Source organism: Empidonax traillii, unplaced genomic scaffold, assembly GCF_003031625.1.
Source record: "Empidonax traillii isolate 1590-97213 ecotype Southwest subspecies unplaced genomic scaffold, ASM303162v1 scaffold1201:size224149, whole genome shotgun sequence".
Classification (NCBI taxonomy): Eukaryota; Metazoa; Chordata; class Aves; order Passeriformes; family Tyrannidae; genus Empidonax; species Empidonax traillii.
In genome coordinates, this window is record NW_020956394.1 from 158,761 (window position 1) to 180,889 (window position 22,129).

General features: G+C 44.0%; 1 protein-coding gene across 4 annotated transcripts in view; it reads right to left on the minus strand.

The window, feature by feature from the left end:
* Positions 1–22,129, minus strand: part of LOC114069158 (talin-2) — a 125,318-nt gene that overhangs the window by 66,873 nt on the left and 36,316 nt on the right. For all 4 annotated transcript variants that reach the window (XM_027905765.1, XM_027905766.1, XM_027905763.1 and 1 more), the window contains exons 3-9: positions 18,145–18,227; positions 9,320–9,490; positions 6,711–6,808; positions 5,968–6,097; positions 4,393–4,545; positions 3,715–3,857; positions 2,154–2,281 (exon numbers count right to left, since the gene is read on the minus strand). In XM_027905765.1, coding sequence (XP_027761566.1) covers positions 2,154–2,281; positions 3,715–3,857; positions 4,393–4,545; positions 5,968–6,097; positions 6,711–6,808; positions 9,320–9,455 — 788 coding nt within the window. In that variant the 5' untranslated portion in view covers positions 9,456–9,490; positions 18,145–18,227. The remainder of the gene's footprint in view (positions 1–2,153; positions 2,282–3,714; positions 3,858–4,392; positions 4,546–5,967; positions 6,098–6,710; positions 6,809–9,319; positions 9,491–18,144; positions 18,228–22,129) is intronic.

A 22,129-nucleotide genomic window follows, 5' to 3' on the forward strand; every position in this document is an offset into this window, starting at 1 on the left:
AAAAAGCTCATTCTTTTTCAAAAGGAAAAAAAAAACCAAAACAAATTGAAAAGGTTTTTTCTGAAAGTATGAGAGATGTATTTTCAGGAAAAAAAGAATAGATCAGCATTTCTCTATACTATTTATATATATTGTTCATAATGAGCCAGGATCAACTGGCTTGCTTTGAGTCACAAAATAAAAATGTGAGATCTCTCAAAAAGGCTGCCATGAAGGTTACCAAAGCCAAATGCACAAACACTGAATCATAAACATGGACACCGCAAATTAGAAGACAATGAATGGGGACTTACAGCTCTGCAACAGTTTCCTCTAGAGGACAAAATCTGAATTACTTCTAAACCAGAATCCTTAATTTTATGAAGCTGATTACACACCAGGACAGTGAGCAGTTACACTTGGTGACCTGCAAAGTTTGGGTCTAACACAGTCAAGGCCCTAAATGAAAACAGAACAACAGCAGAGGGGAAAATGCCCTGTAGAACATAACAAGGTTCTGAAGTTTAGAATTCTGGTTCAAAATGATTTCCATAGGAGAAACACTCTCTTTCTAGAATACAGTTCAGTCATTGACACTTTTCATTTCTGTGGGGATAAAAAAGACAATGAACACTACATGTGCGATGACTTCACCCTGTGATGGACTTCAAACTCTTCAGCACTGCATGCAAAGCAGAAACATCATCCAGCCAGCAGTTTCAGTCCACCATAAAACAGTTACTAGGTGGGAACTTAAAGAGAAAAAAAAAAAAAAAAATCTTCACACTGAAAGGACCAAGCAGAACAGAGAAAACCCCAGAAAGACTGAAGCAGCTGAATGCTGTACAGCAGTTTGCCATGGCTGCTTTCCAAATTAAGAGCAGTTATTGCTGGGAACACCTAACTCTTGAAATCATTTCCATGCCACAGCATCAGCTCCTCCTGAGATAATATCCTAGTGGTTTGCTGCAGGAAGACTCCAGTGAGCGGAGGGACAATGGATCAATCCCAGAGAAAGTTGTGTAACTGCTTCCAGTTCTGGGAAACAAACCCCAGGAAATCAGGGAAGGTTTTACACTGGGCCCCCACAATTCTTAAGAGACATCAGTGGCTCCAGCAGGAAAGGTTCCTGGGCCAGTCAGTAGCAGACAAACAGTACAAAGAAGAGCTGATTGTTAATTGGAACTGAAAAGTGTCTGTTCACAGAACTGAACTGATACTTCAAGACTATTTTCCAGAAGTGAAGAGTTTCAAACAACCATCATCCCGGCTCTGCATGCTCCAAAGCATTCACCACTTGGAAGTGGCTCCCTGAGGTGCAGCAAAGCCCAGTCCAGCTCCCCAAGGCAGCCTGAGTCAGCAGAGAGCACTGCCAGTGGAACCAAACACACACCCACTGCTTTGTGCTTCCAATTAAGGTATTGAAGAGCCTCCTCTGTGGGCAAGGCTTGATGGACTGTGCAGTAAATAGCTTTCTTTAACCTTCCTACAATATTGCTTTGCTCAGACTTCGGCCCTCAGTTAATTCTACTGCAGGTAAACCAGTCAGAAAATCCAAATCAGTAGAAAAATGGGACATCTAAATGTCAGTCAAACTAAACTTGCCCTGCTGAGAGCAGTGAAGTATCACAAAGACTAAAAGACGGACCACCTGTAAACAGGATTTCAGTCTGTATCTGAAACAAGGAGCACAGTTCCCCATTTCCATTCATGCAACACCAAGAGAGGGTGAATCTGAATCCCTGATGCCACTAAACAGTTTGGAAAATGTAACCTCTGAACGCAGCAACGTTCACTTTGTTCAAATGACCAGGCATCTTGCTATTCCTGTGCTTTTGCAGCAGATCAACCAGCGACATGCACTGATGGACACTCAGTTCACACAGGGCATTACTAAAGGCAGGCAGCAGCAAACTAAGGCAGATCAAACCCTCAGCTCTCCCAGATTCCCAGGCAGCTGCAGATTCCAGCTGTGCACTTCCCTGGCACCCTGTGCTGTCTAACAAAGCCACTGCCAAAGGTCCCCTCAGCAGCTGATTCACAGGGAGGTTTGCTACAGAAAACACTCTGAATCTGATTACCTCTGCTTGGAGCAATAAAACTTGTTTACTCTGTGACAACTCAACATTAGTTACACTTGAGGTCACCCCAATTTAGAAGTTAGAAGTGTTTACTCTAAAAATCCAGGTTTGTGTTTGTGTTCTACATGAGGTCCAAACTGGATCTGTGCTTGGAAGCCTCCAAACTCACAGGCCTTCTCAAAGGAGACAGGGTGGGAACCATTCAGGATGTCATCACGAGCCTAGAGGAGACAACAAAGACAAGTCAGGGACATCCAAAGGGACTGTTCCACCTCTGAAACTCCTGGAGAGCCTCAACACAGCCAGCAACACAAACACACTTTGCTGTCTGAATGTCTTTATTCTTCCACTCTGGATGTGTTTATGACTAATATAAATACACCAAGGGCTAAGTTATTTCAGGGTGAACGTCTCTGGAAACTTGTTCAAACTGTGATTGTAATAACTTTGATCAAAAAGGGAACTTGGCACCCATTTTCCTGACATGCAAATAAAACACAACAGTGCACATTCCCTCCTGTGGATGTCCACACATGTGCAGGTACACGTGTGTGTACACACATGCATTGAGAAGCCTGGATCACACTGCCTCGTAATAGGAGGGAAAATCATCTCCATAACTGGGACATAAAAACCAAATTACTGTTATAGATGTGGCAACAGCAGAAGGCACACAGCTTTTTTCCTCCTTTTGTGTGAATTCGGTGGTCATACGAGATGACAGATGTTACAGTTCTGGCAATAAAAGGCTCACCTATCCATAGACAAAACAAAGACAAGGCAGTACCAACACAGTGTGTCACAACAGTAGCCTGAAAGAAATATAAATATCCAAGTGGCAGGAGAACAGCTCCGTGTGACAGTCTTCTAAAATCCTTGGAAAATGCACTGCTCTTTTACCAGCATGGCCAGCTTTACCTTCTGCCTCAGAGTTTTAAAACGTAATTTAGAGCAGCTCCAAGTGGAACATCAGAGCATTCCATTAAACTTTCAATTATATTTTTTTACTTAAAAAAAAACAAACACAACCAAACTTAATAAAGAGTTTTAAAGCCTGCTTTTTGTTCAGACTGCATTCCAGGCAACCACAATGGCACCTGCAGTTGAATAACATCTTCTGCATGAAGCTGTTGCCTTTGCTGAGGTATCTACAGGGGTATGTCCAGCCCCTGTGACAGCTCAGGGACCTGCCTGGGTGGCCGCATGACAAGGTCCATGTGACAGGGAGCCTCCTGCCCTGTGTGCTGCCTGGGGGAAAGTGGGAAGGGATAAAGTCTCTGTCTGACCAGGTAGAAGAGAGAAGAGATGAGAAACAAAAAGCTGTTTGCAAGACTGACATCACACAGACAGAGCAGAAGAGAGTGGGGAGAAGAACTAGAAAGAGACATTTGAGACTAAAGACATGCATGAATTTTAAGGGAACAGGACAGAAAGCCAGTGGATTTTTGGCTGAGTGTCCATTAATGGGTTGGAAGTACCCAATTAAAAGGAATCAGTAAAGCCTCTGTACTATCATGTTTTCAGAGAGGTAGACAAAAAAGTAAAATCAAAGCACATCCAGAAATGGAATTCTAGAAGATGAGAGTATTTCAGCAACCAACTTCTCCTAATGAACCTCCCCAGGTTTCCTCAGAGAAGGCAGCAGGTGCCATACCTGAACATAGAGCAGATTAAGCTGAACTGGGTCTCTCGAATCCACGTTCTGGTCTGAATAAAAGAACTTCCTTCTCAACAGCAGCGTCTCGTTTTCATCGACGCCCTGCTCTCTGAAGGTCCTGCTGTGATCCAGCCAGTTCACTGCAACAGAGCATCCCCCCTACTCAACACACACATCTGGCACTGCCACTGCGGGGCACAATTTGAAACCATCTTCCTGCAGGTACAGTTCATCTTTGGGTCTTAAGGTAGAACAAAAAAAAAACTGGTTCTCGTGACTTCAAACAAATCTAATACTGTCTTAGTTCTTTGGCAAACTCCCTTCACAGTTAAAATTTGTACCTTCAAAGACAAAACTACCTTTTGATGGCTTTCAGAAGGCACCAATATTTAAATATCCAAATTTAATGAAGGGACAAAAATGACCCTTTCAGACTGAAGTTGGAAAACCCCTACCACAAAAGTAACAAAAATCCCTTCAAAACACCCACTAACGCTCACAGAGGCACTAACTCACCCATTTACCCAATTCTAAAATTACTCAGTCACAGACAACACTCCATGTAAAAGGATGCAAAATGCAGCTTGGAATCAACTGAGACACACTGAATAATTTAAAATGTCTCGTTTTCTTGCTTGATACTAACAAAGAAGGATGCTGGAACACGTTACTCACAGTCATCATCTGTGTGGAGCTTTGCCTTCAGTTTTTCCATTTTCCTCTCATCCCGTAGCAGTGTCCTGTCTTTCTTTAGTGTCCCTGTACTCTCCTCTTTCTTCTCTTCGATGCTTTCCTGGATTAAGGAATATTCCTCATAATTTGTTATCCCTGGAATTATAAATAAATCCAGTGCTTGTAACAATAACAACTGAATATATTTTAGGATGGATTAAATACTTTTTTTTTTAGAGATATTAAAGCACCAATGGTTAATCCCAAATACAAAGGGGAACAGATGAAAGGCCAAAACTGTGAATGGGCAATGAGTAGAATCCTCTATAACCTCTGCCAATACCTGGCCTTGTCCTTCCCATACATCATTCCTTTGCCACATTCTGCATTTAGCACTTCCAGAAAGGGATTTAGGAGGGTTTTGTTGTTGTTGTTTTGTCTACCAAGAGAAGCTGCCAGTTTAAAAACATGCTGGAATTTCAAATTGCAGTAAATTGCAAAATGGAGAGCCGTAATAATAAATTGCCATTGCTAGGTGCCTCCAACTGCTCCCTGGGGACTGAGCAATCCCAGCCTGCTCTCTTGCTTTCCTTGCAAAGGAGATGTGGCAAAGTCAACTGAGGACCAGAAACCACGTGAAAGGTATGATTTATATTTTTTAAAGTGTTAAAACTCAACTCCTCCTGTGAATTTGACACAGAACTGAATCACGAATCAGTTCCCAACGTTCAGCTCCTGTGCCAAGCTGCTCTCATGTCTTTGTTCTGCTGTTTGGGAAAGCACCTTCATGTTACACCAGACAGCAAATTAAACACTGACCCCCGTGACCACGTGCATGAAAATAAGGCAGGCTAATTTCTGAGCTAAGTTACTTACAGCACGGGAGAATCCAACACAGAAACACTCAAAATTGAAATAGATGAGTCACTTTGCAAACAAAGCAATCTAAATCAAAGTAAGGCCACTTGAATTCTAAATGCATTCTAAGGCAGGGTTTAAGATTTAAATGAATCCATGTTGGATGCATTATTAGAGTTAAATATGAACTGGTTTTCAAACACGTCTCTGGTTAGGTAAATACTGACACAGACTATAAATTATTTGAATTCTGACCAGTTGCTCAGGATGTCTTCTGTATGTTGTTTCAGAAATTATATGGTTCTGTGATCAACTCTCAAAACAACCCAGAGCCCTAAGTTTAGGTACATTTCAAGATGAGCAATATGAACCTTTTATCCAATTAAAACTGAGTATAAATTTAGTCCTAATTCTCTACTACATAGCAGGAGAGCATATGTGAATGTAATATATGATAAATTGGCAACTGCACTGCCAGTTTGTGGTCACTTTGTGCCTTCAGCTGCTCAGCACTGAAGTTTCAGGACACATCTAACCCTCTGTGGGTTTTGATAAAACCTGGGCAACAGATTTAAAAAATGTGTTTGCTAAATAGCAACTTACAACGAATTTAAATTTATAACATGTGTGCCAATTTCCAGCCAGCAATACACACAACATCCTACCCATCAAAATATGGCAGAAAACAAATTCTTAAGCCTGAGGGTCCCAAAATCTTACCTATCCTGCTGCAAATGGTAACCAGCAGCTCCCCAACTGTTTTAGAATCATCCACCATGACTGTTTTCACCGAGCCATCCAACATCCGTATTTTCTGAGGTCTCTGTTTCTTTTTGTACTCTAATATATCCTAGGAAGTAAACACAACTGTTTCTAAATGCTATTGGAAGCCACCACAAGCCAACCCAGGATCCCCTTCCCACCCTCCCAGCTGCATTTTCCCTTTGTCACAGCATTTGTTAAGGCAAACCTGCTCACTGAACAAGCTTGAGAAGTGATTCCTTTTAGTTCTGCCAAAGTCACTCGGCAAGAACTCGTCCCAGCTGGCAAGACCAAAACTCAGCGAGGGCAGGACAGCCCCTGGTTCAGCATTAAACACTGCAGTGCCTTTGGGCTGGAATCCAGCTGGCCAGAACTGGGCAGGTGTGACCTCAGCATCTCAGTACACAAAACCCAGCTCTCTGACACGAGGTCACCTCACACAGAAAGCTTCTTACAAAGGTTATTTTTCAACTCCCTGTTAATCATTGTCTGAAGACACTGCTGACCACAGGAGCTCAGTCACAACCTGATGCAGGAAAGAACCCAACCTCTGAGGCCCAGCAAGGAAGAGGAGGGGGCCACTTTCAGGAACAGACTCAGGACCCTCCTACCCCTCCAAACGCTAAACATTCTCGTTGCTACTTAGGAAAGAAGTTTTCTAAGAACATGGTGATGAAAGAGGCCACAGCCTTGCACCATACCCCATTCCTCAGCATGTAATAATCCAGTGTTCTTCCAGCCTCCAGCCATATACCTTTTCGAGGGTCGTCGTCTGACAAGAACAATCCATAGTCAGAGGCTGTGAACAGAGGAGACAGAGACCGCTGAGGAACAGCAGACTAATAAAGCCAGCATGGTTTAATTCAAGGCTGTTCAGCCTCCATTACACTTACCTTGTGTTCTGAATGAACCTGGACAGCAATCTGTTCCTGTGCTTCCCAAAGCACTGAGTGTGGCAGCAGATGGGAGGGCAGAGCAGGCTTTACACAAGACCTGAGCAAGAACGTGTCACACCTACTGTTGTGTATGGCACTGGTAAATACTTCCCTTTGAGACAACCTTCTCTGAGTGCTCACAGGTCCTGCTTTAGAACTGACTGCCCAAAAATACCAGCAGTTTGGTCTTAACCATACTGTACTATTTCCAGCAGCTTTTCTATTTTCAAAACACAGTTTGCTTTCAACCTTCCACATAATGAGCTTGTTATAAACTTGGGAGTCTTTTTTGGTAGATGACTCAGGTTTAGGTTCAAAAAAAACCCCAAAAAAACCAGCAGGGCTTCTAGAATTATATCCATAACAAACTCAAGAAAAACTTGCATCCATTGCAGGCTGAACACTTGTCAATTGGCTCACTCAGAATCACGAGTAGATGATAAAACTTTCACTGACATAGAGAAACAAAGCCAGGCTTGGGCTTCAAACACTAAACTTCAGATATATGCAATGAAGGATCATGACTGTCAACTTAAAGCCTATCCATATGCACGAAGAATTGATACAGATTATACTCCACAATCACAAACAACAAATTAGTGCTCACTTTTCTATTCATTTTTTAATATTTGCAATGCTCCCAATGACCAGCAGCTCTGCACCCAACCCCACCTTGTTTACCTTCAGCCACATGTTGGGACTCTCTGATCAGAAAGTCAGGTAAAAATATCTACAGTTTGAGATGTTTCATCCTGAAACGCCAGGCATGGCAACAACTTACATTTAACAGAATTACCTTAAACACAATACTTAAGCAATTGCATGACAGACCTTACTTAATAAAAGTGTACCTGACTTACAGATACCCCATTTCAGAGGAAGACTCCTTCCAAAAACAACTGAGTGAGAAGAAAAACTTTCCCTGCTGACCTTGACTAAAAACTCCCCTGGGAAGTCAAGTGACCTGCACATACAGAGCTGATGTTTATGATCCAAGTTCAATACAGACTCACTGATGTAAAATTTCAGCATTTGTGCCTATGAACAGGTTGTGAGCTCTGGGAGCACACACAGGGCCTGGCACAGAGCACAAACTGCTCTGATTGTCATTGCTGGGGATGCACCCAAGGGAGGAGACAGCAAGAGCTGTTGGCAACTTGCACCTTAGTATCACTGGCAGAAGGGTGTGCTGGAGGAGGGAACTGGGCACAGGGACAGCCACAGTGCAGGACAAACACAATTACTGCTGGGCAGGACCTGCTTTGATCAGCTGCACTGCACCCATTTCAGCAGCCCCCAAGGAGGGGAAGGGGTGTGTTAGAAACACTCCTGTTCACCACTCAGCTCCAGAAAGCTGTTTGAAGTTTGCAGCTGCAGTGCAAGCACACATAAAGGAGAAGCCCTGCTGTAAAATCTGAGGAGAGCTCCCAGGCTCTGCTTTGAGGTGCATGATGCTCAGGGATATTTGTTACTCAGCTCCTCTGAATTGTACAGCTGTTGACAATCACTGCCTGGAGGGATCAGCAGGGTGAAAATGCACAGATTTAATCTGAAAACTGCAGCTCTGTAACTGGACTTCCCAAGGACTCCTGCAAAGGAGAAGCAACTCTAAGTAACGGTAATATTGTCCACTACTGATAAGTTCTTCTAACAATTCAGACAAGATTTTGGGAACAGCTGTGGAGGTTGAGAGCAGTGCATAAAGCTCAATAAACAACCTGCTTTAAGAGTTACATTCCAGTGGCAATAGATACAGTGCAGCACTGAAGGGTTCTGAAGAACCTGAATTTTTTCACAACTTTGACTACATTTAAATCAAGCTTTTCACCCATAGTCTGTATTTATGTAATTTGCTCAATAGGTAGAGACAGTTCCATCAGATTACCACGTGGCAGCACTGTGGCATGCACAATATGGTGAGGTTTTTACTTATTAACCATTCTCAAACCTTTCTCTTTGCACAGCTTGGAGATATCCAGCCCTTCTTTTGTGATTGACGCTGTCACTTCCCTGTGCTGAGGCACAAAAGAAAGTCTGCCCAGGTTTCCTTACAAAGCATTGCCACAAACACTGCTTTAAAAAGATGGTACCAAAAAACCTGCTCTCCAAGCAGGGAAAAATCACCTTCCAGCCACACAAGATATTTATTTAAGAAGACAAAGTTCCACACAAAAAAAAACCCAAACATCTTTTGTGGGAAAACTATTGGGGACAGAAGGAAGAAAAAGAACTCGGCTACTTTCTGTCACTTAAAATTCTGTTTCTACCAAACCCACCAGACACCTGGAGGAACAGGACAGTGTGAAAAGCCCCGTGGGTCCATGTTCATTTGGAAATGAGCCAGGGGGGTGATGAAGGCCAAATGCAGAGCTCACCTTGGCCTGTCTGAGCCTCGGGCACTCGCTCCCGGATGACTCTGCAGGCGTCGTAGACGGCCGTGGAGGGCTCGAACTGCATGGTCTTCACCACATTGCACTGGCGCACACAGATCTTCAGGGACAGGGCCACCATGGTGCCCAGGCACCCGCAGGTTCCTACTGCAGCACCTGAAAAAGCAGCAGAGGAATCGTTGCTTTGAGTTTTCCATTCAGTGCTTTAATATATTCAATGTTTCATTAGCAAATCAAATTAGTTCGGCAGAGTTGTGTTCATTCAAATGAAGTTCTGTGTAAAGTCTCACGAGTGCCATGGATTAGAAACTCTCCAAAAAATGCATTTTTGTGGTTGTGCTGAATATTCATCTTCCAAAAATTCGTGTGCACCAACTTACACATGGGTACTTTGTCTGATGTAGGTCAGATGTCTGATATCAAAATGGTGCACAGGAGAACAATATTTGGTATATTGCCAACGTGTTTACTGCTGACAGAAAATTCTTAGTCTCTCATCACACCTTTTTACCAGACCATTCAATTAGCTGGTGACTAACAGCTTAAAAGAACTACTTCATCAAAAGTAGGATTTTCCTAGTACGTAACTTCTCCTTTCTGAAATCCCAAAGGGTTCACACAGTGTTGTGGTTTTTCTCAGGTCTCCACCTAGATCTGCTGGATGTTTTCAGCCTGTTGTGCAGCTACACAGAGCTTCAAGAACGAGCTATTTTTCATTCCAGTTCTGTTTCAGAAACTACACCACATTTGACAGCATTTTTCTACCGAAACAGGAAGCTACAGATGCTTTTTGTATTGTTTCATTTTGTAGATAGTCTGGGTTTTGTCTCAAGTGTCTTCCCTTGCTGTCCTGACAGTCCAAACCACTCTTCAACAATTACACTTTCCACAATGAGCTCCAAGAACCCTTCAGAACATAAGTCCTTCCTCCATGATCTACTGGAATCCCCCAATAATTTCTGCATAAATTTTTGTACGTGTTTTTAAAAATGACTGTCTTGAAGAGCTGGGATCTTGCTTTCCTCAAGTCCAGGGCCCTGAGTTTGCTGTTCCCTGCCCCCTGTCCCTGCCAGCTGCCCAGTGCAGCAGTGCATGGTCACTGCAGTCCACACTGTCCAGTTTTGGCATCCCCACTCAGCTCAGGTTGGTGACCATCAGCACTGCCTCCCCTCGGGTAGGGCTGTCAGCTGGTCTGGGTTATCCTGAACACACTCCAGAGTGTCCTGGATTGCCCACAGCTCTCTGTGTCACCCTTGCAGCAGCTGGGGGGGTGGCTGCAGTCCCCCAGCAGGATGAGAGTCTGGAATGCCTCCTGGAGCTGGAGCAACAACTTCATCAGCAGGCTCCCCTTGGTAAACGCCGACCTCGAGGTTCCCTTGGACTCTGATCCTCATCCACAGGCTTTTGACCTGCTCATTCTACAGAGACAGCTCTTTGCAATTAATCCTTCAAGGAGAGGGAAATGCCTCCACCTCTCCTCCCCTGCCCCTCCTGAGCAGCCCCTGGTCACCTCACCCCAATCACAGAATTCCTGCCACCACGTTTCAGGAATGACAAGCAGGTCACAGCCCTGCAGCAGCACAGGGCACTCCTGTCAGCTATGGGACACCATTCTGTACTGGGGAGTTTAAAAACAACCAGAGGCCCCATTTCTCAACATTTGGAGCAAATTCTTTTAAAAGTACATTGAGAAGTTTCTCAGCTTGTTAATAGTTTCACTTGCTGTTTGTGCACCACCTAAACCATAAAAAATGTGTGTCAGAAGGAACCTCAAAAGGAAGGTCCTGGTCCCTTGCATTGCAAAGTGATGCATCCCTGGGCTGTCCCTGCCAGATGCTCATTTAATCCATTGTGAAAAGCTCCATCAACCTGCAGTCCACAACATCCACAGGTAAGCTGCTCCATTTCTATTTTTATTTTTGCTAGTTCCACATTTCTCCCTTACTCACGCAAGTTTTCAAGCGAGTTTTTCCACTCTGCCAGAGAATCTTTTTTCCACTGCCCTACATAAACAGACATGCAAATTTATCCCTGACACCTTTAATGCAATTTTACAAGTTGGGAACCTGTTCCTGTGTACTCCCAGTGACTTGTCTTCTTTTTTTCCAGGGTCAAATTCAACTCCCTAAAAAAGGCACCTCAATACATCAGTGGTCTGCTATCCTTCAGCTCAGTGCTCTTGGTTTCAGAGACACCAGAGGATGCTTTATTTGAAAAAAAGTTCATGAAAAGAGCTCCTGACTTATCAGCTTCCTCCACCACTGTGTTGTCAAACTCAAGAGAAAGGTTTTTGTTCACCTCCTCCAGATCCCCCTCTGGCTCTGGATCTCCCCACTTGGCTTTCAGGAAGGAGTGGGCCAGGTAGTCTCTATCTCCATCTCCTGGGTGACAGCCAGACCAGGACAGCTGCTTTTTCTCGAAAGAGCTAAGAACTTGGTCAAGAGAAAGGGCTGAGATCACAGAGAAAAACAAGGGGGGGAAATATCTTCCACATTCCCTTCATCTTCCATACATTGATTCACACTACACTGAAATATTTCTCTGGGCAAGTAACGGACACTTTCTGCTCCCCACAGTCAGCCTCTGCACCAGCTGACCCAAAGCCAGGAGGATCCTACAAATGAAGAGCGTTTCACATGCAGGGGTTTGCCTGGTGCTGTCTAATTGTCTGCAAGTAACAAAGGAGGACATTTCCAAATCAGCCTGTGACTGATCTGTGCTTGTAAGGCAGGAGACTGCAGGGACAAATGATGGATCTGACAGGTTTGGGAGAGAGAGCAGCAGCTCAAGGCTCATAAAAGAGCCCCAGATCCTAAGGGAGAGATGCCAGAGCCCGCAGGGATGGATGGCAGCGTGGATGTCACAGCCTGGGGCTGAGCCACCACAGTGCCCAGTTGTGGGAAATCTGGACAAAATAAATCATCAACAGTGCTTGGGTTAAAATGAACAGGTCCCTGTGTGCCCAGAGAGATACCTGGCAACAAAGCAAAGCAGCACAAGTACCTCAAACACACCAGGTAATGTCCAAGATAATAAGATATAAGGTAAGATAATAAGATATAATCCCAAGGTAAGGGTTGAAAAGGAAAATCTAAGAATGATTTATTGTTACAATTTATCTTCATTAAAAAGAGTTCTATGAAATTCTAAGGGCTGTTGTTTACAGAACTAAGCATCTCTTGATAGGTATTTTCAGTGAAACAATGAACCAGTGTGAACATTAAATATAAAAAATGCTTTTTGATAGAACAGTAATAAGTATTAGATCTGAATATATAGATCTGAACAGTCTATTTTCCCTGCAAGGAAATAAATCTGCAAAATGCCTTTCTATTAATGTAATTGTTTGGTACAAAAATAAGTCAGAAAACAAAAAGTAACTAAGGAAAGCAAGTCACAAACTAAGAAATTAAACAAAAGCTTACATATATCTGTTTGAGAAATGCCCCCAAATTAACAGGAATAAAGTTGATGCTGAAACACATTCACCCTTAATTTCCACTGAAAATTTATGTAAAATGGCTTTTTTCCTTGTGATGTCCCTCAAGAGGAGCAAACCAGAACTACCCAACACCTGTCAGGACTGCCAGAGTTGAGGAACACACCGAGTTCTTCAGATGTGCTCTCCCTTTGCCAGTCCCAACAGCAATTCCTACCCACCCGAGAGTAATTCCTGTGCTACCCCAGCGAGTGATCAGTTTTTACATGGATTTACTCTCATCTTCCTCCTTCCACACAGTTTGGCTTGCTGAGGGACATCGACATAAACTCACAGTCAGCAGGAAATCTACTTTTCAGCCAGCACAGCTGTGAGGGTGGGAATGGCAGGAATTAGGGCAGGTGGGTGCATGAGTGATGAGGGAGGTCAGTGCTCACTAACTGACCCCCTCAATCCATACAGACTTTATCTGTGTATTCTGAACAGAGAATTCAAACTCTCATTTCAGCATTTCTTTGCCTTTCATTGCACATCCTTGTCAACAGCGTGTTTGAAGGAACACAGAGCCCAAAAATGAGGCACCTGTGGCTCAGCTCCCACTGTCCAATCCGGCCCACGCCCACCCAGCTCAGGGAACATGCTCACCACCAGCGCTGTGGCTCCAGCAAAGCTCTGCTGTGATTCAGGAGAGCTCTGTCTCCCTGGAGATATTCCCTAACTGGCTCATTCAGGCTTGAGCAAACACAAATCTAGGTCAGGAGACTGTCACAGTCTCAAGGCCTACATGTGTACATGCCGGTTCAGGCAAAGCCATGCATTTTTAATCTAGACTAACAGTGTAACAACAATCACTGGAACAGAGGGGCTCTACTCTTCCCAGTACTCCCACCAACTCCCTGCTGGCACTGGGCACCAGCAAACAGGGCATTGCCACTCGTGGAGGTGGAACACCTGATTCTACTGACACATATGAACCACTTGTGTAGTGCACTGGGGCCTGGTAAGACCTCCTGAAGCAAAAGGCACTCTGAAGGACAAACCCAGCTGGACTGTTATGGACACAAATCAAAGTGCCGTCCTTCAAAATCAAGGATAACGGAGCCACAGGGCAGGCAAGCTGATTGCAGAGGGTAATGGCACATGTATTCCTACAAACTCCCAACGGCACTTAGATTGGCATCTTATGGCAGAAGAGGTGACACCGCTGCTCTGCAGGGAAGCCCCTCTTTAGTGCTCCACTCCTGCCAGCTGGTAACTCATTTATACCACAGTGCTCTTAAAGGTGCTTAAGGGCTGCTATTAATATGGTTTCTTAGAAGAGCAGGCTGCCTCTCCTCCAGAACACTGTATGGGGACCAAACAGCCAGGCTGTGTGTCTGAAACACGTCCACATGTCCAACGAGGCCTTCAGCATCAGCTCCGCGGTGGGCAAGACACTGTGAAGAGTCAGCCCTGGCCTGTGCCATCCCACTGAGAACAGGGCACTGTGCAGGGTCAGCCCTGGCCTGTGCCATCCCACTGAGAACAGGGCACTGTGCAGGGTCAGCCCTGGCCTGTGCCATCCCACTGAGAACAGGGCACTGTGCAGGGTCAGCCCTGGCCTGTGCCATCCCACTGAGGACAGGGCACTGTGCAGGGTCAGCAGGGACCCCACTGATGCACAAACACCGCCCTTGTGAACACCAGGCTGGAAGTTGGGCCTTGTCAGTAAGTTCAGGATGGAGCACAGGGCACTGTTCTGGGGGTCAGAGAGGGAACAAAATAATACCTCAATTCCCCTCCAATAAGCTCAAAGATGAAGGCAAGATAAAAACCAATAGAGTGAAAGTTGCTGTTCTAAATGGGCAATAAGCACAAAGATATCAATTTGGCAGGCCCAGAAGTAGCCTGACAGCCTCAGACACCACAGACCGTCTGAGGTGGCAAATCAGAGCTCTTGAAGCTTAAGCAAGCAGACAGAGAAGTATAATCCTTCCTTTCATCATTAGAATACAAGGAACTTCACACTGTACAGCACAGAACATTGTTTATTCTGTTTGCAAGTGTGCACAGACAATTAAAATGCAAGAACATGCCCCCTGCCCCAGGAACAGCCCTGCTCAACCACACACACCACTCGTGCTGATAAGCAAGTTTATGTTGAAAACCCTCAAGGATCTCAGCAAAAACTCACAGCATTTATCTGTGGCATGCAGCACTGAATTTTACAAACAAACTCCTTTTTAAAAAAATCCCACAACAAAACAAAGATGAACTAGGGCAAGCTTTGAAAGGCTACTATGAAAGCAGGCTGTAATCATTAGCAAGCATTAATAGATACCAGTTCACCCATTATAATTGTACAGGAACAGCATCTATTTTGCCAATAACCCAGCAAGGAAGTTCCCTCAAGCAGAATTATGTAAGAGACCAAAATATTTGGGTCTAATTAAGAGCTGTTTATAGGACAGTCAGCTTATTAGCTATTCAACTACAGCTGGTTTTTTAAGTCCAAAGGAATATTTGCAAACTAACTTGCTGGAATGTATCTTCAAAAGGAAGTATGAATTACAAAGGCCTATAGGAGGAATGCCATTGTTCCAAACAGAGCTGGAGCAGCTTTTAGATAAGATAAGAGCTTGACTGAGTTTTAACAGAGAAATCAGGAGCCTCAGCAGTAAGAGCCTCCACTGTGGCAGTTGATGACACGTGTCTCTGAAGAGCCTTCCAGGTTTTTGCTCTTATTTTGCAGTGTTCCTGCACAACATTAAACATGAGTTTCTGTAAAATCAGAAACGAATCAACAGCCTTTGTCCAGGTTCCTCTCCCAGTGAAGTGTCTCCACTGCACACATGAGCCCTGTTCAGAGAGTTCCTTAGGAGGACAGCAGGTAAGATGTTCACAGACTCCATGAGCATCATTAAAATGGTGCCTGAGACACAGTAGACACTTGGGTTTGCTGTGGGTTTCTTTGTGGGTTTGGTTGTTTAAAAGGGGTTTGTTGTGGGGTTTTGGGGAGATGCTTTATTTGTTTAAACCAGAGAACTCTTCTAAGGTTTATCTGGGTCCATGACAAGCACTGCAACTTGCTTACAGTGGGATATAAATCAACATAGCTTCAAATGTGTTTTCTGATCTCGACTCCCCAACCAGGCTGGCAGCAGGACTTTGTTGCAAGCAGCATTTGTTGCAAGCAGAATGATTCCCTGTTGGATTCCTAATAGGAACCATAGAACACATGGTCATGGGCCTGGAGTCAACATGGAAAAAACCCACTAAGTGCTTCCCACAGAAGCTTTTCAGGCTTGAAGATACATTTTTGGTGTCCCTTCTGCAGAGTGTTACCAGCGTGGAAATGGAACAGGGATTTTTCCCTGCAGAAACAACTGGACAAGAACAGTGATCCTGTACTGACTCAGCCCAACACAGCTTTTTTTCCTGCACAAAATGTTATTGAAGAGGCCTCCAACAGCATGAGCTTTTTAGCAAAACATGTACATGGACAATTGACTGGAAATGACTGGCCCAAGACAACCTTGAGAAGGCATCAAGTGAACCATGTGAACTACTACACATGATGCTCTCTGCAGTTGTCAGCACTGCTTGTGGGGAGTTCCATGAAGAGCAAAGTTGCCTGGGATCAAACGGTGAACCCAGTCCACCAACAACTCCCTTTTCTTCACCATCTGCTTACACAGTTATATCCACTGGAACTACCCCCAGGATTCCTGAAAAAGTGCCAGGTGCCAGAAGCCACAACACAGGGCCCTCTGCTGCAGATCACTCAGACACCTCTGAATGCAAAGGGTTTTTCAAAACTTGAACTGTTGCTCTCCTGTTCCCCCACAGCAATCAGACTAAATCAGGTTTAAAAAACAGAAGTAACAAAAGAAATAGAGGAGTAACCAACATCAAGGAGTTTTTCCCCCTCCCATCAGCATCATGTAGTTCCCTACTTGACAGAGTTTTTGCTTTGCAGAATCACCAACACCCATGAAAACAGAAAGGCTGAGCAAGAACACCTTGCACCCATCAAATCAACATCTCTGTCACAGGCACAAAACAGGACCACACAGACCCGTGGGAGAGCTCAGGTACATCAGAGTGAACATTCCAAGTAAGCATCACATCATTCCTTCTGCTCCAGCTTGGACAGCACTCCACGCCCCCAAGGGAAACAGCTCACAACTACTGGGTATGGAAAGATGGAAGTTACAAGTTTGTGCAACCCTTATAAAAATTTCTGAACAGCTTTAAGCTTGAGGAAAACCCAGATCTCTGAGGAGAACAGGATGGGGCCCCAGCAGAGCTGCTACTCCTTGCACAGAGACAGAAACCCCAAACCCCCTGAACCCGTGTCAGGGTGTAACAGTGTGTGCCAACATCACAGGCAATTAGATTATCCTCAGCCTAGCACACTGCCAACTGCGTGCTCATCTAAGGTCAAACCTCCTCCTCCATCCAGCGTGCTCACAAAGGGCACGTCTTCCCCAAAAGCTCTAAATCAGCTTGGCAGACTTCAAACGGTTGAGGGGGAACTCAGATATTCTGTTATTGCTCTCAGCAAAGCCTGTTTCAATCCGTACCTAAAACACCTTCACTTAACCTTGTCCTTAGACATATCTGATATAAACTGACATGCTGCTTTAATTATAGGCTGCTTGCAAAGTTCACCAAAGACATTTTTCAAACATGGAGAATAGCAGGACAAAATTCCATTAGCGACCTTTCAGGATTTCAAGCACCATTTCCAGATGAGCAGTCAAAGCCAGAGACACATTTAGAACAGTAATTGTGGACAAGGTCAAAGTAACTCCAACAGATTAAGAATATGGAGACAGATTTATCAACACTTTGCCCCAAGCCAGTTTCTCTGCTTTGTGGCATTTTCTTCTGAGAGCAGTAAACTATGGAAATGGTAATGGAGCTGGGAAATTGTCCTGGCAATGATCTTCCCTTGTTCTTTCTGCCACCTCTTCCATGTGCTAAGATGAAACAGTTCAGTCATCTTCTCAGCTATTTGTTCTCATACCAATAAAAGGCACAGCCCTTTTTCCTCAGGCTTAGGGAACTCATTTATTACATGGTCATATTCCCCAGTCTCCCTGGAAACTGTTTAAAAACAGTCCCTGTCTGTGATGGTCAGGTTCATCTCCAGCCTGTTAATTGCAATATTTACTTGGCACCTCAATATTCATGAATCACATTTATTTTTCAGCTTGATTTCTCGCCTCACAAACACAGCCACAGCTGTACATATTCCACACATTCTCTAAAGAAGATTTTACACTAATATATATATATACAGAAGCAGCAGATAAAAGTTTTTAAATTACTGCAGTGGGTTTTATGTCATTATATGCATAACAAAGAGAACTAAACAGGACCTTACCTCAAAATTAAACTTCATTTAATAGAAAATAAGGTTGGCCGAGAGTACTATTTGACCACGTGGGAGGCTTCCAGTAACCCGCTCTGTAACACAAGATACAAACAAGTTACTTTCTTATTCCCAGTCCACTCATTTCCACTTTCAAGTACCTTCTGTGTCAACACACTGGAAAGGAAGCAACTCAGGAAGTTGTAAGTCTCCTCTTTGAGAGTCAGAATGTGCACTGCCAAAAACCAACAGCTTCGTGTTCAAGAAAACAAAATCCAGCCCAGGCTTCCAAATTACACCCAGAGAAAAGCCCATAAGGAATGAACTCTGAGCTTTTGCAGGTGAGTACTTTGAAACTGCCTGGTCAGTGAGGAACAGGCAGCACAGCTCTGTCCTATTCCCCTTCTGCCAGTGGGACTGCAGGGAACTGTCTGACTGCAAAAAACACAACTGGAGTTGTGCTTTGTGTTTAAAACACAACCAACGCTGTTTCAAGGCTTTGGTTGTTCTGAGGAGATGAGTTTTCTTCTTTGGATGTTTTCAGGCTTTGTTTTGCAAGACTCTGATGTCCTTTTTTTTATTATTATTATTATTATTATTATTTATTTTTCCCCCCTTAGCATTTTCAGTTCTCACTCTAAACAAAAGCTATTATAGCATCTTGGTTTAATAATCAGGAGAATGGGCAAACATTGCACAGCGCCATAAACTGCAGTTTAGCAATTCCAGACCTCACAGTGCTGTAAATTAAACCCCACCTCCTGAGTACCTTGAAACACTTCTCCAGGCCCAGATCCTGCTGCTCACAAAGGTTTATGTTCCAGACTGCACTTATGGCAGGTTCTGATCTCACTTCCGGATCTCCTGCAGCAATCTCTTACCACAACTTAAAATTCAGATGATCCACAACAGCTCTCCAGATTGGAAACTGCTTTCTGGATCAATTTAGAAAGATCACTTTAAAGTTGCCCATGCCCACAGCTACCCAGCAGAGAATGCCTTTCAGCTGAGCAAAACCTACAGCAACAAAAGAATTCTGGCAAACAATCACCAACCAAAACTGGCAAGAACATTTCTGATAGAACAAATTCATCACAGGATGTTTTTCTTGTCTTGGTTGGTTAAAAAAGTGATTTTTTCTCCCCTTTCAGAGGACTTTTTAGTAACATCAGCTGTATGCCAACACACAACTACAAAGTGCAGGGTAACAGATTTACTGCAGGTCAGAGTAAATGCAGTCTGCTTTTCCACACTTGAATATATCTTACATTTCTAGAATTTTTTTCAAATGCAGCTGTGAAGTGTTTCAGTCAGTGGCACCTCACATCTTTCTTCATTTTCAGTCCTTTGTTAACAATGACATCAGAACCTCTTTCAAGATCCCAAGCACTACCTGGAAGCATCTTCTCCTCTCCTCAAACCATCATCAGTTAAGGCTGACACTGGACTTGCACCAAAACCTGAGTGCCTGAACTCAGCACATCTCCAAGACAACAAAGCCAGATGATGCAGCAGACAGTGAAGGGCCCATCCCAGTTCCACCTCCCAAAGGCACCCAAATAAACCTCCCAACTCAGTACATGCTGTACAATTTACCATCATGGTGATTTAAACAGCTGGGAAACTGCTTGGAAATTTCTCTTTTCAAACGCAGTTCTAGAACAGAATTGTTGCTTAAAAAACCCAACCAAACACAAAAAGGACTCCCAGTTTTTGTTTCCAAGCTGGAAACCCAACATGGGGAACTAGAAATTTATTTCCCTGGAGTTTATCAGGAGGGTCTATCTACTCACTGAAGCGTTAATCACACTGGGAAGGAGGGAGGTGAAGGAACTGCTCTCTTAACGTTTTACATCAAGGGAAGGAACAAAACAATTCATTTGCACGTACTACCAGAGTAACTCAGAGAGTAGAACAGCACATTTCAAAATTCAAGTTTTATTTTAAATAGCAGATTTTAAGTTATCAGAACATCCAATAGTAGAAAAAGGAATATATCTTGGGGAGTCTGAGGAAAACAAAAGTTGCTGTACTATGATACATCTGAAGGCCAGCTTGAACAAATGTCACTGTGGAAACAACATTCATTTTTCAAGTGGGTTAATTCCTGCTGAAGCAGCCATATTTATTTTTTTTTTTTTAACTTATCAATAGGGAGATAAAGAGAGCCTAAAAAAAACCTGTTAAATCACTGTTAGTTTATTCTATTGTCCTCACTTCCTGGAATGTGGTCAGAGCTGGAAGCAGACTGCCCAAAAACCCCAGTCAGCACACGGGCTGCCCTGGGCCTGGTGACTCCCTCTCCTCACCCTGTGGAGCAGGGGAAGCAGGGAGAGCAGCCAGCACAGCCAGCAGCTCATCCTGGCACTGCACAGACTCCAACAGGCCTTTCAGAATATTTGGGGTATTCCTTAGCACAGCCCCTGACCCCTCCTTCTCTTTTCTCCTACACTGCTGTGAATGCTCGTGGTTCAAAAACTGAAGAAAGAAAAGCACTCGAGTAGAATATACCTGCCCAACTCCACTGCAGATTGCTACACTGGGAGGTACAGGTGATTTGCCCTTTAGGGAGCTTTCCCAGGTACTCTGCATTCCCAAAATTCTGGGTGATAACACACTGAATTCAGCAGCATTTGGATTATAGGTTCACTGGGACTAAAAGGATCAGTCCCAGCATCCTCCCATACTGTGTTTTCTGCATGTGGAAGATATTTCCTTTGGGTTTATCACCTGTTTTTCCTATGCTGTGCTTTGTGGGGTGTTTTTCTTTGTTTGTTTAGGCATTTTGGATTGCGTGGTTAGTTTTTGTTGCTGTTTCCCAAGCATGGCTGTCAAAACCAAAACCAAATCCAAATCTACAGCCCATTCCACAGAGTATGGATTCCTGGGTTTTATTCCTATATTTTAATCCTGTTGGCATTCATCACCACGTTGCTGTGCCACCCCTGCTAAATGTATCTGCCAATTGCTTGATACTTTAAAGCTGTCAACAGGGGGATTGTTCCCTCCCCCACCCAAAACATCAGGAAATGTAGTTCTGTGACGGCCTTGCATGCTTCCCAACTTTATATTCCCTGCACATAATAAAGGTGTTGAATGGCCATGTGAGGCTGGTACTAATTTAGATGTCCTGTGCTGAGTGACTCCTGTCAGATCCTGGTTCCTCCCTGTCTGTCTCTATTATTTTCCTCAAGACTGTTTCATAAATGATCAGAACTCACCTCCTGGCACGAGTTATTCAGTATTCAGCCAAATCAGACTATCCCTCAGGTGAAACTGTGCTCTCAAGTGCAATTCTTGCCCTACAGTTGGAACAAACCCGTGAGGTTGATGAGAGTGGAGTTGAGGCCAGGCCTCCCCTGTGCCTCCCAGATGGTGGGAGCTCATCCCTGCCCAGGGTTGCCAAGACTCGCAGCCTCCAGGGAGCTGTTCCTGCTCAGCATTTACCAGGTCTGAACTTCCATTTGCCAACCTTCCCAGCAACCTGCACATCTGGGGTAACAGTTCTGGGGAGGTCTGAGGAGGCACAACAAGTAAATTCTGCACCACAAGAGCAAAGTCTGGCACTAATTTCTCCTCCAGGCTTCGTGTTTGCGTAGAGCAGGAACAAAGTGCCTGTTCTGATCATTTACAGTCCACTTTATTCTGCTAAGTTTTCACACCCATGTAAATCCCATCTCCTAGGTTGTGCTGCTGAGCCAACTTTCTGTGATGTATGTTCACCTCTTCTCATCAACTTTTTGCCAGGCAAACACTCCTGTCTCTCCTGTCTGGGGCTCTCCAAGGGCAGTTTTCCCTAAGTTTTCCATAAAGGAGCAGTTATTACTCAAACTTTACTCTGACCTCCAGCTTCCTCTTAGTAAGTTTTAAACAAAAGATTCCAATTTCATTCTCTAGTAGAAAGACAGAATGTTGTTTAATGTAAATTGTACTCCTTTTCAGGTAGGCCAAGAAGGTTAAATAGTAACTTGCTTCAGTTTTTTTATTATTATTACTG